Here is a 16,290-nt window from a genome sequence, read left to right as displayed (position 1 = left end):
CTTGTCGATCACCACAGAAAACAATTATGTCTCAGACATGCAGACAGACAAGCAGAGACATCAGACATGTTGTCACTTCCCTGGACATGGCTGTACACATCTGTAAGGGCTACAGTTCGGGCTGCAAATTTCCAGGAACTTTCAATAAATGCAAATCAAATCAAATCAAAGTTTATTTGTCGCGTGCGCCGAATACAACAGGTGTGGACCTTACAGTGAAATGCTTACTTACAGGCTCTAACAAATGGTGCGGGGAAAAATGTGTGTGTGTGTGTGTGTGTGTGTGTAGGTAAGTAAAGAAATAAAACAACAGTAAACAGACATTTGAAAAAAGACTACCAAGGCTATATACAGACACCTGTTAGTCAGGCTTATTGAGGTAGTATGTACATGTAGGTATCGTTAAAGTGACTATGCATATATGATGAACAGAGAGTAGCAGAAGCGTAAAAAGAGGGGTTGGCGGGTGGTGGGACACAATGCAGATAGCCCGGTTAGCATTGGTTGGTCGGGCCAATTTAGGTAGTATGTAAATGAATGTATAGTTAAAGTGACTATGCATATAAGATAAAAAAGAGAGTAACAGCAGCGTAAAAGAGGGGTTGGGGGGCGGCACACAATGCAAATAGTCCGGGTAACCATTTGATTACCTGTTCAGGAGTCTTATGGCTTGGGGGTAAAAACTGTTGGGAAGCCTTTTTGTCCTAGACTTGGCACTGCGGTAGTAGAGAGAACAGTCTATGACTGGGGTGGATGGGGTTTTTGATAATTTTTAGGGCCTTCCTCTGACACTGCCTGGTGTAGAGGTCCAGCTTTGCCCCAGGGATGTACTGGGCCGTACGCACTACCCTCTGAAGTACCTTGCGGTCGGAGGCCGAGCAATTGCCGTACCAGGCAGTGATGCAAACGGTCAGGATGCTCTCGATGTTGCAGCTGTAGAACCTTTTGCGGATCTCAAGACCCATGCCAAATCTTTTTAGTTTCTTGAGGGGCAATAGGCTTTGCAGTGCCCGCTTCACGACTGTCTTGGTGTGTTTGGACCAATCTAGTTTGTTGTTGATGTGGACACCAAGGCATTTGTAGCTCTCAACCTGCTCCACTACAGCCCCGTCGATGAGAATGGGGACGTGCTCGGTGCTCCTTTTCCTGTTGTCCACAATCATCTCCTTAGTCTTGGTTACTTTGAGGGATAAATTGTTATTCTGGCACCACCCGGCCAGGACTCTGACCTCCTCCATATAGGCTGTCTCGTCGTTGACGGTGATCAGGCCTACCACTGTTGTGTCGTCAGCAAACTTAATTATGGTGTTGGAGTCGTGCCTGGCCATGCAGTCGTGGGTGAACAGGGAACACAGGAGGGGACTGAGCACGCACCCCTGGGGAGCGCCAGTGTTGAGGATCAGCGTGGCAGATGTGTTGCTACCAACCCTCACCACCTGGGGGCGGCCTGTCAGGAAGTCCAGGATCCAGTTGCAGAGGGAGGTGTTTAGTCCCAGGGTCCTTAGCTTGGTGATGAGCTTTGAGGGTACTATGGTGTTGAACGCTGAGCTGTAGTCAATGAACAGCATTCTCACATTGGTGTTCCTTTTGTCCAGGTGGGAAAGGGCAGTGTGGAGTGCAATAGAGATGGCATCATCTGTGGATCTGTTTGGGCGGTATGCAAATTGGAGTGGGTCTAGGGTTTCTGGGATAATGGTGTTGATGTGAGCCATTACCAGCCTTTCAAAGCACTTCATGGCTACGGACGTGAGTGCTACGGGTCTGTAGTCATTTAGGCTGGTTGCCTTTGTGTTCTTGGGCACAGGGACTATGGTGGTCTACTTGAAGCATGTTGGTATTACAGACTCAATCAGGGACATGTTGAAAATGTCAATGGAGACACCTGCCAGTTGGTCAGCACATGACCGGAGCACACATCCCGGTAATCCGTCTGGCCCCCAGCCTTGTGTATGTTGACCTGTTTAAATTCCCTGGTTTTCCATAAATCCTGGTTGGACAAATCTGGATTTCCTGCTTATTCCCTCCTGATCCGGGCTACGTCCAACCGGGATTTTGGGAAAACCAGGGAATTTAGTAAAAGTTCCTGTAATTTTGCAACCTTATCTACAGACTGTGGTGTTTGTCGAAGTTAACTGCTCAAAGTTATTACCATTGTATCTTCAGAAAAATGTATAAAGACATGGTGACATTTTATTTTTTTATGTAAAAAAAAAAAACATCCTCTACTCAAGAAACCTGCAGCCAGCCCACACAAACTAGTAGTTGTTGTGGCTAACATTGTCCTTTGTGTGCAGTGTACCACCCTGCGGCCCTTGTCATTGTGGCCAGGCACATGGACTTTGACTGTGTGCTAGCTCCTTCAGGCTACCCAGGCTGGCTTCGCAGTTTTCCTTCCCCCTGGCAGTTTTATACAGTGGGGGAGACCGTGTTAGGATGTCTCTGGGGCTTCCGTCACTGTGGCCTCTAGTTTAAAATCCATGGGGGCTGATACGATTGTCATGTTTTGAATCTTTTTGAAAGTGTTCTTATTTGTGTTTCTTCAAGAAAAGGTTTTATTTTATTTTTTACAACTGTGAATACCAGCAACCATCATATCAGACATGTATCACTGACATGTTGGTGCTTCCATGTATTCCTTTATGTAGCCTCTACGACTCTGAGAATGGAATACTTCTCTCTGGTTTTTAACATGTAGGCTCACTTTTTGTGAACAGTCCCATCACAAGTCAGACTGTTGAATAAACGTTGAACGTACTTTAGCTGTTGTCTGCTGATTTTGTTCTTATATGTATCCACAGATAATTGTTTATTAACCCGACCTTCAGTACACTGGTTGTATTTTCAATGCTAACGCAAGCAACTTGCGTATGTCAACAATGGCCGAGTTTAACCGAAGCACAGACCAAACTTTGTCCAATGCAATCAGCTGGAAAATTTCACAAGCACTGCCATCTGATTGCAAGGGGGTGCACTTTGGTCACAACATTCGGTTACATTCGGCTATTGTTTAGATATTGTGTGTCACGTGTAATGCGTCAGGAGATGGAAACCAATGCTCCAGCACATTGGCTAACCGGGCTATCTGCATTGTGTCCCGCCACCCACCACCCACCACCCCTCTTTTAAGCTACTGCTACTCTCTGTTCATCATATATGCATAGTCACTTTAACCATATCTACATGCACATACTACCTCAATCAGCATGACTAACCGGTGTCTTTATGTAGCCTCGCTACTTTTATAGCCTCACTACTGTATATAGCCTCGCTACTTTTATAGCCTCACTACTGTATATAGCCTGTCTTTTTACTGTTGTTTTATTTCTTTACTTACCTATTGTTCACCTAATACCTTTTTTTTTGACTATTGGTTAGAGCCTGTAAGTAAGCATTTCACTGTAAGGTCTACCTACACCTGTTGTATTTGGCGCAAGTGACAAATAAACTTTGATTTGATTTGAATACAAGCAACAGAACCTACCGTTACCGTAAAAAGTTGAGTAAGCAACACTTTCCTGTGGTTACCCTATCTCCACTTCGCTTGTAGAGACTATTGCATATTTTTTTACAGTGACTTCTTTCAGACTGATATCATGGAGTAACCATGGCAACAGTCTGATTTATAGACAATGCTTTATAAGGCTTCATGATGAAGCAGGTTATTGTGTGGTGTATGCAGCCCTCTTATGGCTGATTGTATGAATTGCAGCCAAATAGCAGCTCTACTAGAGCTCACTGGAGGCCTTCTTGTTAATTCCATTAAAAGTTTGTTTGTTCATTCTTTTGTGTATTTTTGCATCTCTTAAAGTATTTAGTCAAACATCTAATCCGAGGGTGACTGAGTACAGGCAGTAAACAGTAAGCTTCTAGAAAGCTCCAGCGCTAGAAAGCCACTAGGTTAATTTGTTAATCTTTAATTACACTACAGGATATGAGACATCTAAGTTGAGGCTGAGGCAGGAACAGACTGGTCCATTTTTAGCCCAGTAGGCCTGTCTAACTTGGGGGTTTTGTGCAAAATAATAATTACCTGGCTAATAATAGGGCCCTCAAGGAACAGGTAAACATATACTTCTATAATTGTATTTCCAATAAAACTTAGCAACCCTTTCTCCGTTTCTGACTAACTATACCTCTGACAGACATGTATTTTTATACATGTTTCACCTTTATTTCAACAGGGAGCCTTGCATTTGACAATTGACACATTTGATAGAATACAAGCAACAGTTAGAATACACAAAAATCTGAAATACAATCATTGATAAATTCTACATCTCTCAGCTACCAGGTCTTCAATCAATACCTTACACTGCCTGAGCGGTACCAGAACATCCCATTTCAACGAGATCTGCAGATTGTTCCAGCAGTGGGCCGCATCAAAACTAAAAGCGGATCTACACAATTCGGTGGAGTCCCTAGGAACCTCAAGACTTAACCTACCCTGTCAACGTGTTTAGTAACTCATGTCTTTATACTTAAACAACGAAGTGAGGTATGTTGGAAGCTTGTCCAGTAGAGCTTTGTAACAAAGGTAAATAAGTAACAATGTGACCAACGGGACTTTAATAAGAACCAGCCAACCTTTTTATACTGGATGCAGTGATGCATATTAAAACTATCACCAGAGATAGGGCACTATGATAGACAGCATACAAAGGTTTAAGAGTAGTGGCTGCTGCATTCCGATAAATGGTGTCGCCATATTCAAGAACTGGCAGGGAAATTGTCAAAGACCCCAGTCACCTGAGTGGCTCCAGAGTGACGTAGCGGTCTAAGGCACTGCATCTCAGTGCAAGAGGCATCACTACAGTCCCTGTTTCAAATCCAGACTGTATCACATTCGGCCGTGATTGGGAGTCATATAGGGTGGCGCACAATTGGCCCAGCGTCGCCTGAGTTTGGCTGGGGTAAGCCGTCAATGTAAATAAGAATTTGTTCTTAACTGACATGCCTAGTTAAATTTAAAAAAATATAAAAAACACTGTTCTCTTTGCTACCGCACGGCAAGCAGTACCGGAGCGCCAAGTCTAAGACCAAAAGGTTCCTAACAGTTCCTACACCCAAGCCATAAAACAGCTGAACAATTCATCAAATGGCAACCCGGATTATTTACATTGACCCCCCCCCCTCCCACCCACCTTTTGTTTTTACCAATGCTACTACTCGCTGTTTATTATCTATGCATAGACACTTTAACCCTACCGAATGTACAAATGATCTCGATTAACCTGTACCCCTGCACATGGACTCGGTACCGGTACCACCGACGTATACCCTCGTTATTGTGATTTTATTGTGTTACTTTAATTTGTAAAATTACTTTAGTTTATTTAGTAAATATTTTCTGAACTCTATTTCTTGAACTGCATTGTTGGTTAAGGGCTTGTAAGTAAGCGTTTCACAGTAAGGTCTACACTTCTTGTATTTGGGACATTTGGGCTCCAGGATGGCACTGCATCTCAGTGCTAGAGGCGTCACACCAGACCCTGGTTCGATCCTGGACTGTATCACAACCGGCCGTGATTGGGAGTCCCATAGGGCAGCTCACAATTGGCCCAGTGTCATCCGGGTTAGGGAAGGGTTTGGCCAGGGTATGCTGTCATTGTAAAATAAGAATTTGTTCTTAACTGACTTGCCTAGTTAAATAAATGTGACTGTACAATCTGCTTCCTGCTACTTAGGGAGAGGCAAGTTATATTTAAAAAAAAAAACAAGACACTTGAAATTTTTGCGTTTCAACAAGCTCATCCATATGTTTTTTAAAGAATAAGTCTTTGTCAATCCAAATGCCCAGATATTTGTAGGTGGGAATCCAATCAATGGGGGAACCATCCAATGAATAAATATGTAATTAATCTTAAATATTATTGTGTGAACTAGAGAACAACACGTATTTAGTCTTGCCTGCATTGAGTACAAGTTTTAAACAAACCAGGGCTTTTTTGGTAAATGAACAAGGTCAGATTGCAGCTCTAACGCATATGGCTGATTATGTCCTGATGTACAGGTTAGTTCAATGAGTTCGGAGGAGATTTGGATTGTGAATCTTAAATTTGCACTAAAATTAAGCCCAGAGATGAGGCAGTATAATTAGAGTTCGTGTCACAATTGGCGTGCTAAGCCAACCATAATCATATTACAAATAACATCGTCAAAGAGTGTTTCTTGTGCTAAGCCAACCATAATCATATTACAAATAACATCTTCAAAGAGTGTTTCTTGGGTTTTCAAATGTGAATCCATGTCCAAACAAATGGATTTGATGGATGTGTCTGAATGTCCCCACTAACTGGGTCTGTGAATGAAAATACCGGAAGAGTTTGGAAGCTGTTCCTGCACATTTGGTTATCCTTTTATACAAAAATGACTTTCTAGGCTGTAAGTAATTGGCCTACTATATTAGCACATATACATGAAATACATAATCACATCATCTATTTTTTATTTTTTTATTTCACCTTTATTTAACCAGGTAGGCTAGTTGAGAACAAGTTCTCATTTGCAACTGTGACCTGGCCAAGATAAAGCATAGCAGTGTGAACAGACAACATAGAGTTACACATGGAGTAACACTTTTAATTTTGAAAACGTTTTTAGGTATTCAAAACTAATATAAACAATTTGCTGTGCACTTCATTGACTACAATACACCACAAACTGGGGGAGGAATTCCGCAAAGTTTATTTATGTATGTATTTATTTTACTAGCGCCTAGGATAAAACTCATAGATAGATACTGCCACTGCGGTAGATGTCAGAACAGCAGTGTAGGAACCTTAAATAAGTAATACTGATTCCATCCGAGCGTTATTGAGAGACGGACACAGTTGTTGTTTATTTTGAAAATTGTTTTCACGTAATCTACATTTTTCGTCGTTTTTGTACCGCACTAGCATCAATTTTACTTGTATTTCTTATTCTTGAGAATTACCATCAACTGGACTCGTGCATGGTAACTATTTTAAACATTTATCCTGGTGAAACTGGCAAATTAAACATTATGTAAGGTTAGCTAGCTAAGCTAGCTAGTAGCGCTATCCTTTTCAGTTTGCCATTCTAGCTTGAATGTTACGTTAGCTAGCTAACTCAGTCCTAATATGTGTTGACTGCAAGTTAGGCCTAGTTTATGTTACATAGGAGTTTGATGTATATATAGCTATGAATGTAACGTTAGCTAGCTATCCCGTAATATGTAGCTAGCTACGTCTCAACAGGCCTATTTTATGTTACTTACTGTAAGGGAGTTTTATTAATCAGGTGAAATATTTTATTACGAAATCGCGCTAAAAGAGCCATGAATGGATTTGCAATATTTTTTTGTTGTTGCTCATGCTAGGTTGAAGAATGCCGTTGTTTTTGATTCAATCAATTATACATTGCACCTTTTCTATGTGTATTTACCCACATCATATTTGATATTTTTTCCTAGATTGCTCAATGAAGGAGAATCATCAAGCATTTGTCGAACATCACAGGAACGAAGAAGACGACGACGACAATGCATCAGTGCAGCGTTTGTTGTAAAGGTTTCCCGAGTGCCTCTAAACTCCAGAGACACTATCTCATACACACAGGCCAAAAGCCATTTACCTGTTTGGTTTGTGGCAAAGCCTTTAGACAATCTGTACATTTAAAAAAGCACTCCGAGACCCACACAGCGAATTACCACAATTGGAGTCCACCCACAGACAGTTTGCAACATACTATACCAGTACCTTTAAACCCTGATCCATCTCTTGAGAAATCTGGACATGATTTAATTACAGATACCCCACTGTTGCCTGCAGCATATTTTCAAAGAGATGGGACCATGGAGAGGACACCACCAGAGCTGTACACTACAGCCTCAGAGATCAAACCGCAACTTGAACTTATCTCACCTGCTGATAATGGTTTATTTAGCAGCCAACAAAACACCCAGCCAGGAGGCCATTTCTTCACAGATTTGCTGCATGATAACATGATTGTCTCTGATGGAATGGAGAACAGTGCATGGCACACAGATGATGTCTACACATGTACAGTGTGCCTGATGTGTTTTAGTTCCCCTCACCAGCTTCAGAGGCACTTACCAGTTCACAGTCAGCCAAAACCTTTTGAGTGTAACATTTGTGGGAAGGCTTTCAGACTAAGGGCCCATTTGAAAATGCACTCTCAAATACATGAACGCAGGCCTACTGGGTTTTCTAAGACTATCCCCATTCTAGGGTCTCAGCAAAGCTCTTTCAGAGGTAGAATGAGGGTGAACCACGAATGTCCAACCTGCTCAAAGACATTCTGTTCTCCATCCAAACTAAAGCGTCATTTTCTTACTCACACTGGCCAGAAGCCTTTTTCCTGTGAGGACTGCGGGAAAACATTCAGGCAGGTGTCACACCTGAAAACCCACCTATATGCCTCGCATAATAAATCAAATCTCCAAAATGTGTGTACCAAACAAAAAGAAAAGCGAATAGATGCTAGGAACACAAATGTAGATATGGAACTACAGTGTGAAATAAGCGTCGGTGCCCCGCAGCACCTGGACAAGTTAGAAAAGTCTTCGCTTCCTGTCAAAGTAGAGCCGAATGCTAGTGGTACCAGTCAATTTGAGTGTAGCATTTGCTCAAAAACATTCAGCAGTTCAATTAGACACAGGCAGCATTACATGATGCATAAAGAAGTAAGACCCTTTCAGTGCCGTGTCTGCGGCAGAACCTTCCGTCTTTCGACCCATTTAAAGAGGCACCAAGTCAGTCATAAGAACCAAGATGAATCTCAGAACACAAGTCAGGTGGATGATCCAAGGGGTGCCGTGTCTGTGTCGAAGACTGAACATGCTTACCAAAATTCAGACAAAGGTATGACTTCTCCAGAGCCTAATGAATCGAAAGCTCTTGAACTCAATATTATTGTTAAACCAGAGCACTGGAAGCTGAATGTGAAAGATGATAAAGACATTCCAGTTTCCACTCTGCAGGAATCTGAATCAACTGCAAAATCTCACCTGAAGACGGCGGTATTTGGTCAAACCAGCAGCCAATGTAAGATCAGCCAGAAAGCAAAGAATCAGCAACTGAACCATCAGTGTCTTGCATGCCTTAAATGTTTCCCTTCTCCATCCAAACTGCAGAGGCATATGTTGACCCATACTGGTCAAAGACCCTTTGGGTGCCACACGTGTGGGAAGCGATTTCGCCAGCCAACACATTTGAGGATCCACTCCCACACTCATCTGTGGTCCAAAAATGGAAAGCAAAGATATGCTCCACGTTCTAGACCTCCATCACTTCGAATTACTGAACACCGAGAGTCTCCAGTGGGTGTCCAATTTCAGGAAAAGCTTCCTGAAAAGCACAATTCTGATAGGAACGTTCACCTCAAGTCCCCTACAGAGAAACAGCCAGGTCAAGGCAGTACTTTTGCTTGTGGACACAGTGAAAGCAATAAAACAATGCATTGGTTTCAGCATTCAACATCCTCCCTATCCAAGCCTCAGCTCCCTCTCCAAATGCCACCAGAAACAACACTGAGTCAAAGTGGCCAGTTGCAATTGAAAAATCAAGCAATGCCTTCAACGGGTAAAGTAAGTGATGCCCCTTTCCTGAGTACAGGTCCAGAATTGGCTTTGAAAGGCGCTGACGCCATCTCTGTGGGGAGTACAAGCCAGACGAAACACCAGTGTTTGCTATGTTTCAAATATTTCCCATCTGCCTCTAAACTACAAAGACATAACCTTGTACACACTGGCTTGAGACCATTCCAATGCCTGGCATGTGGAAAAACATTCAGACAGGCCACACACCTGAAAGTCCACGAGGGAACTCACAAGTGGAGACCCTTCAGACCTGCCTCTCGACAGGGAAATAGAATGAAAGTAAGAAGGCCGCAACAACTTCAGTACCCTAAAGTCTGTGTTCAAGTTCCTGTAACGAGTTCTATGAAAGCAGAGACATTCCATTCTAATGGTGTGAATGAATGGAGACCATTCCAGGACAATTTTGAGGATACCTGTAGTAATCAACCAAAGGCACAACAGGACAACAACATTAACAGCACTTCTAAACAGTCCATACCAAACAAGGTGACCTGTGCTAAAAGAAAAGCACACCTGTGCACGATTTGTCAGAAGGGCTTTGACACGCCATCAAAACTATCTAGACACTTTCTCATACACACTGGGATAAGACCATTCAAATGCAGTTTATGCACTAAAACTTTCAGACAGCCTTGCCACTTGAGAAGTCATGAACGACGAACACATGAGATTAAAACATGTAGTGATGTCCAGGATAACAGCACATTTAGGGACCCTGACCATGAAACTCTTGCCTCTGCTCACGGAAATAAACTGAGAGACATGCCACAGTCCTACGAAGACAGTTCTGATCACTGCTCAGTCACTGATGAGGATTTAGGTCATTCTTCAGAGGCAAGAGACCCAAGCTTTGTGGCAATACAAGACATAAGCCTACCAAATGATATGGAATCTGGGAGTAGACAAAGCGAGGACTATTGGTGCACTGAGTGTCACAGTAATTTCTTGTCCCCATCTGAACTTGCTACTCATCTTATTGTTCACAGACATGCCCTAAACAATGAGATGACAGGTCATAATTCATTGCAACAGGAAATGGGGGGTCACATGCATTCTATGCAAATGGAATTTCAAACCAATCAAGTCATAGCAGATGCAGACAGTCATAATGTTATCCAAAATGAGAGGCTTGATCATTACTGGCGTGAACCAATTCACATGTCATTTCAGTGTGATAAATGCATCACATCTTTTGAAACAGAAAGGGATCTTCAGCTCCATAAATGTGCCTCAAGAAATCAAATTGAGGTTACTCAGTCAAGCACATATCGGTGTGCAATTTGTTTCAAGGATTTCAAGACTCCTTCCAAACTCCAGAGACATTATGTCACCCACACAGGCGAGAGGCCATTCCAGTGTAAAGTGTGTGAGAAGACCTTCACACAAGCGTCTCATCTAAAAACCCACCAGCGCACACACAAATCAGACATGGACTAAACATATATTTCTGTTTTTATTGACCTATATCTAATATGATTTCTTTCTCATCTTTTCTCCGTTTAGTTTAATATGCCCACATCACTATTCAGAAAGGACTAAATTACCATATTAATGATTTAATAATTATTTATTTAACTGCCTTGTGTTGTAATTGAAATTATTGTGAAATTACTGTTGTGAAGCCAAGCCATTTGTGGAATCGTATAACGGTGTGCTTGTTATTTATTGGTTATTTATCACCTGTATACCTGCCATAATTTGCTGTTATTAATTCAAGTTTTAGATGACATATTCAGAACAAATAAATGTGTAAATAAAAGTATTTCTCTGCGATTTTATCTTGATTAGTCAATTGAGTTATGCAGAATTCTACTTGACATCATAACTGGTTACTTAATCATTAACATGCTATCTTGATACACTCTAAAAAGTAGGGGTTCAACAAGGGTTCTTATTTGAAGAACCTTAGGGTTCTTGGCACTGAAAATGGCACCCAAAGGTAGGTGGGGTTCTTAAACCCCATAGGTGGGGTTCTTCGAGGAACCTCCTTAGTTGGTGGGGGTTCGTGCAGGAACCTAACTCCCCAACTGAAACATTTGGATTTGAAAGGGTAGCAGGTGCAGGCACTTAACTGAACAATCTAAAGATCTCAATTTAAGGGAAGGTTTGTCCCTTGTATGATCTAAATTGATATTGTTTTATGACGATCTATCTTTTCATATTTATGCAAATCTTTCTAAAAACAGAAAAGGGACACAATTCAATGGATATCAATCAACAAAGAGTTAAGAATATGTTGAAGGCTTGGGTGCAGATGACTGAACTGCTCACTTTTGTGTCTGCAGGTATACCGAAAATGAGGCATACAAAGGTATGTCAATCGGTATTGGTATGTTATGCAGATCACATTACCTCGTCAATGAATATCCCATAGGCATCTATATTATGGACAAGGTATGTGTATGAAAACAATTATCAAAACATTTTTTTTCATTCACATTCACCACAAAAACCAAGGTACGAATACCGTCAGGTGCATGTTTTGTTAACCATCTGTACAATTACTATTTTTGGGATTCAGACTTCCCCCTCCCTGTACCGCTGATGAATATAACAGGAAACCTGTTCGATCACCATGCACTGCAAAATCATTCTGCTATGGATACAGAGATCAACACATTAGCATCAACACGCCAGAGGATATGCCCTAATCAGTTATTGTCAAACCACAAACAAACCACAAACAAACTCAGCATACTTTTACAACCTTTGTTTTGAGTAGAAATTCCAGTTTTGATTTGATAGAAATACATCATTTCAAATATTGCATTTAAAGATGAAGAAATCTAATTCAGTGATTGTCTCATAAAAAAGTGAAAATAGGCTTTTATTTGCAATAACATTAAAGAAATGTTATATATGAAGTTAGACAATGTTTACATAAAGTTGTACAATGTTTACAATCAAAAAATTGTTTGCCAAATCAATGTTTGCATTTTTAGTGCAACAGTTCCACATTTTAAAGTAGTTACAAGACACAACAGTCCTTTATTTATACACCTCTAATTTAACAGCAAAGAGGCCCCTTCCAATCATTTTCTATTTTGGCTTTGTTGAAGTGCTTCATCCCCAGACAAGCTGAATGGGATCTTTGGCACACAAAGCATTCTATCTACAATATTAAAAACATAAAACAGGGTTATGTTTATTTACATGTAAATTACAGTTCTGAAATACCCACATTCTGTTACATGCTTTTGAAATTAGGAACATTTCCAAATTGAATTGGATTTTTGTTCAATTGCTAAATTGACTTTAAATGACATGCATTTGACCACAACTCTGACAGAAGCACACAACTGAGGTGTTCATCATCGTTGAGTATTCAGGCAATATAAATCGTATAGTAATAAAGGCATGCATTTGCAAAAAACGTATGTGTTGATAAAAAAAGATATCACACATCAATTTTGTTATATCAAACATTACAATAATGGCAGTTTTTGAAATCCAAATCAGTTTAATCGTCACTTGTGCCAGATACGTGTGCACCTATTACAGTGAATTGCTGTCATAGTATGTACAGTTGAAGTCGGAAGTTTACATACAGTCGTGGCTAAAAGTTTTGAGAATGACACAAATATTAATTTCCACAAAGTTTGCTGCTTCAGTGTCTAGATATTTTTATCAGATGTTACTATGGAATATTGAAGTATAATTACAAGCATTTCATAAGTGTCAAAGGCTTTTATTGACAATTGCATGAAGTTGATGCAAAGAGTCAATATTTGCAGTGTTGACCCTTCTTTTTCAAGACCTCTGCAATCCGCCCTGACATGCTGTCAATTAACTTCTGGGCCACATCCTGGCTGATGGCAGCCCATTCTTGCATTATCAATGCTTGGAGTTTGTCAGAATTTGTGGGTTTTTGTTTGTCCACCCGCCTCTTGAGGATTGACCACAAGTTCTTAATGGGATTAAGGTCTGGGGAGTTTCCTGGCCATAAATATTGATTTTTTAAAATTTTGTTCCCCGAGCCACATAGTTATTACTTTTGCCTTATGGCAAGGTGCTCCATCATGCTGGAAAAGGCATTGTTCGTTACCAAACTGTTCCTGGATGGTTGTGAGAAGTTGCTCTCGGAGGATGTGTTGGTACAATTCTTTATTCATGGTGGTGTTCTTAGGAAAAATTGTGAGTGAGCCCACTCCCTTGGCTGAGAAGCAACCCCACACATGAATGGTCTCAGGATGCTTTACTGTTGGCATGACACAGGACTGATGGTAGCTCTCACCGTGTCTTCTCCGGACAAGCTTTTTTCCGGATGCCCCAAACAATCAGAAAGGGGATTCATCAGAGAAAATGACTTTACCCCAGTCCTCAGCAGTCCAATCCCTGTACCTTTTGCAGAATATCAGTCTGTTCCTGATATTTTTCCTGGAGAGAAGTGGCTTCTTTGCTGCCCTTCTTGACACCAGATGCACTCACACCTGCCTGCTGCCAATCCTGAGCAAGCTCTGTACTGATGGTGCCCTGATCCCGCAGCTGAATCAACTTTATGAGACGGTCCTTGCGCTTGCCGGACCTTCTTGGGCGCCCTGAAGCCTTCTTCACAACAATTGAACCGCTCTCCTTGAAGTTCTTGATAATCCAATAAATGGTTGATTTAGGTGCAATCTTACTGGCAGCAATATCCTTGCCTGTTAAGCCCTTTTTGTGCAAAGCAATGATAACGTCACATGTTTCCTTGCAGGTAAACATGATTGACAGAGGAATAACAATGATTCCAAGCACCACCCTCTTTTTGAAGCTTCAAGTCTGTTATTTGAATTCAATCAGCATGACAGAGTGATCTCCAGTCTTGTGCATGCTTTAGTGTCTAATAAGCCAAGACCACTGGACTTGGTGTATGTAGGAGCAATTTATTTTCGTGAATAGGGTGGTGAACCTAATAAAGTAGCAAATTAGTGTAGATATCACAAACAACTCCTTTTGAGCAGTGTCTATCTTTTATACTGGTATAATGGTAAATCTGATCCCCAAGGTCCTCATAGGCTCACTTGGTTATATAGAGTTGGAGGTAAAGAAACAAATATGTAACTAGGACATTAAAACAATGGCAGAATTCATTCACATCCATTCACATAAAATATGTATTTTAAAGTATAAATACCCTTCTAAGACAACTGTCTTTCTGGACGTTATAAAATGTTTGCAAATTGTTCTTTCTGCAAGGAATATGAACTGAAAAGGATTTGGTAATACCTATGTAGGTGACGTAGTTTCTACACTGGTGTAATTAGTATAATGTGTGGTAGTTGCACACCTCCCTGCTGAATTATGTAGAGCTGATTTGGGACAGTTGATATTTATTTTCATGATCTTTTGTGGAAAAAACACATAGGCTTTGTGCTAGCAGTTTAAGAGAGCATATAGCATAGGGACAGCCTGGTTGAAGTCCTAGTTTTTAATGGTTAGTGCCAGTAGATTGCAGAGGAGTTCACATACAGTTCAGAGGCAAATCATAATGTATACATTCAGCCCAAAAACCAAACATGTACCATCTACTTCTTATATTAGTGCTTTTTTATGTTCACCCTCTGGTATCGTTCAATACCCATGCTAATATATGGTTATGGATATGGTTCACTCTTAGTTTTCTTTATCTCCACTGTGGAATGTTGTCCATGTTGATCTTCTTGGTTACCTTGGTTTCTCTTGATCCATCCACCTGTCTTCTTTGTTAGTCAGGCCTGACCCCTTCATCACTTAGTTTTTTTCTGTCATCTAATTTAATATGACTGAAGATGCAAGATTTTTACCAGGCCCCTTCTAATAGGGTATAACAGACTCATCAGAACTTTGACCACGCCCTCTAGACCGACTACATGCCCTCTATCAAATCAAAACTGGAATTTTTCCTCAAAACAAAGGTTGTAAAGGTATGCTAGACATGTATAGAATAAATCATACATAGTTTGATGTTTCTGTGACAAACAGTGCATTAGTTATTGATTTATAGCACTTTAAATGGCATTTAATAGATTTTATGAAGTCAAATCTGGAATTTCTACTCAAAAAAGGTTGTAAATGCTAGACATTTATAGAATAAATCATATCTAGCTTGATTCTGTGACAAACGGTGAATCAGTTATTGATTTTTACATTTTTAAGAATTCGGTCAGGGGGGACATTTTCTGCACATCTGTCCGGCACTGCTATCATCCTCTTTTACCACTTCAACAAATATTTTCCAAACATTACTTTTCTGACCCTTCCTTCTCTTTATTTTCAACTCTCTTTCGCAGCTTTTGTCTTATTGAATTATACTTCGACAATATCACTTTTTCCTCCGTGGATTGAGAATTTTTTCTGCGGATTGTCTGTATGCTATTTGGCGCGCGTACAGTTAAGCCCTACAATTTAGGCTAATGCAGTAATACCAGATAGCCTACAGCAATGAAAGAAGAACCTCAATGTAGCCCATATAATTTTCTGAATAATAATACATTTATGGATTGTTAAGGTATTGTGTATCTTTATTCAACCCGCCCTTGAGCCACACAATGTTTAATGACCTTAACCCCGTCCTTGGGTTATCGGTCAACCTGCGCATTACTAGTAGGAGCCATTACGTTTACACCCCTTGTTTCACTAGGAATCTAAACATGGCGAACCCGGAAATGTGTCGCACATAACGTGTTTCCTTGTGTACATGCGTAGCGGGAATCACACAGATGTTGTGAAACACCAAGTTTGGTTTCCACAAT

General features: G+C 40.8%; 1 protein-coding gene across 1 annotated transcript; it reads left to right on the top strand.

Annotated features, from left to right (window-relative positions):
* The first annotated feature begins 6,814 nt into the window (after positions 1 to 6,814).
* On the top strand, positions 6,815 to 11,358 carry LOC115138639 (zinc finger protein 770-like). Its single transcript, XM_029675703.2, has 2 exons — positions 6,815 to 6,955; positions 7,433 to 11,358. Exon 2 carries the CDS (start codon positions 7,502 to 7,504, stop codon positions 11,015 to 11,017), a length of 3,516 nt encoding a protein of 1,171 aa, XP_029531563.2. The 5' UTR covers positions 6,815 to 6,955; positions 7,433 to 7,501; the 3' UTR covers positions 11,018 to 11,358.
* The last annotated feature ends 4,932 nt before the right edge of the window (positions 11,359 to 16,290 follow it).

This window comes from Oncorhynchus nerka, linkage group LG12 (genome assembly GCF_034236695.1).
Source record: "Oncorhynchus nerka isolate Pitt River linkage group LG12, Oner_Uvic_2.0, whole genome shotgun sequence".
NCBI lineage: Eukaryota > Metazoa > Chordata > Actinopteri > Salmoniformes > Salmonidae > Oncorhynchus > Oncorhynchus nerka.
The sequence above is the reverse complement of the archived record's forward strand: the minus strand, read 5'-3'. Positions and strand labels throughout refer to the sequence as shown.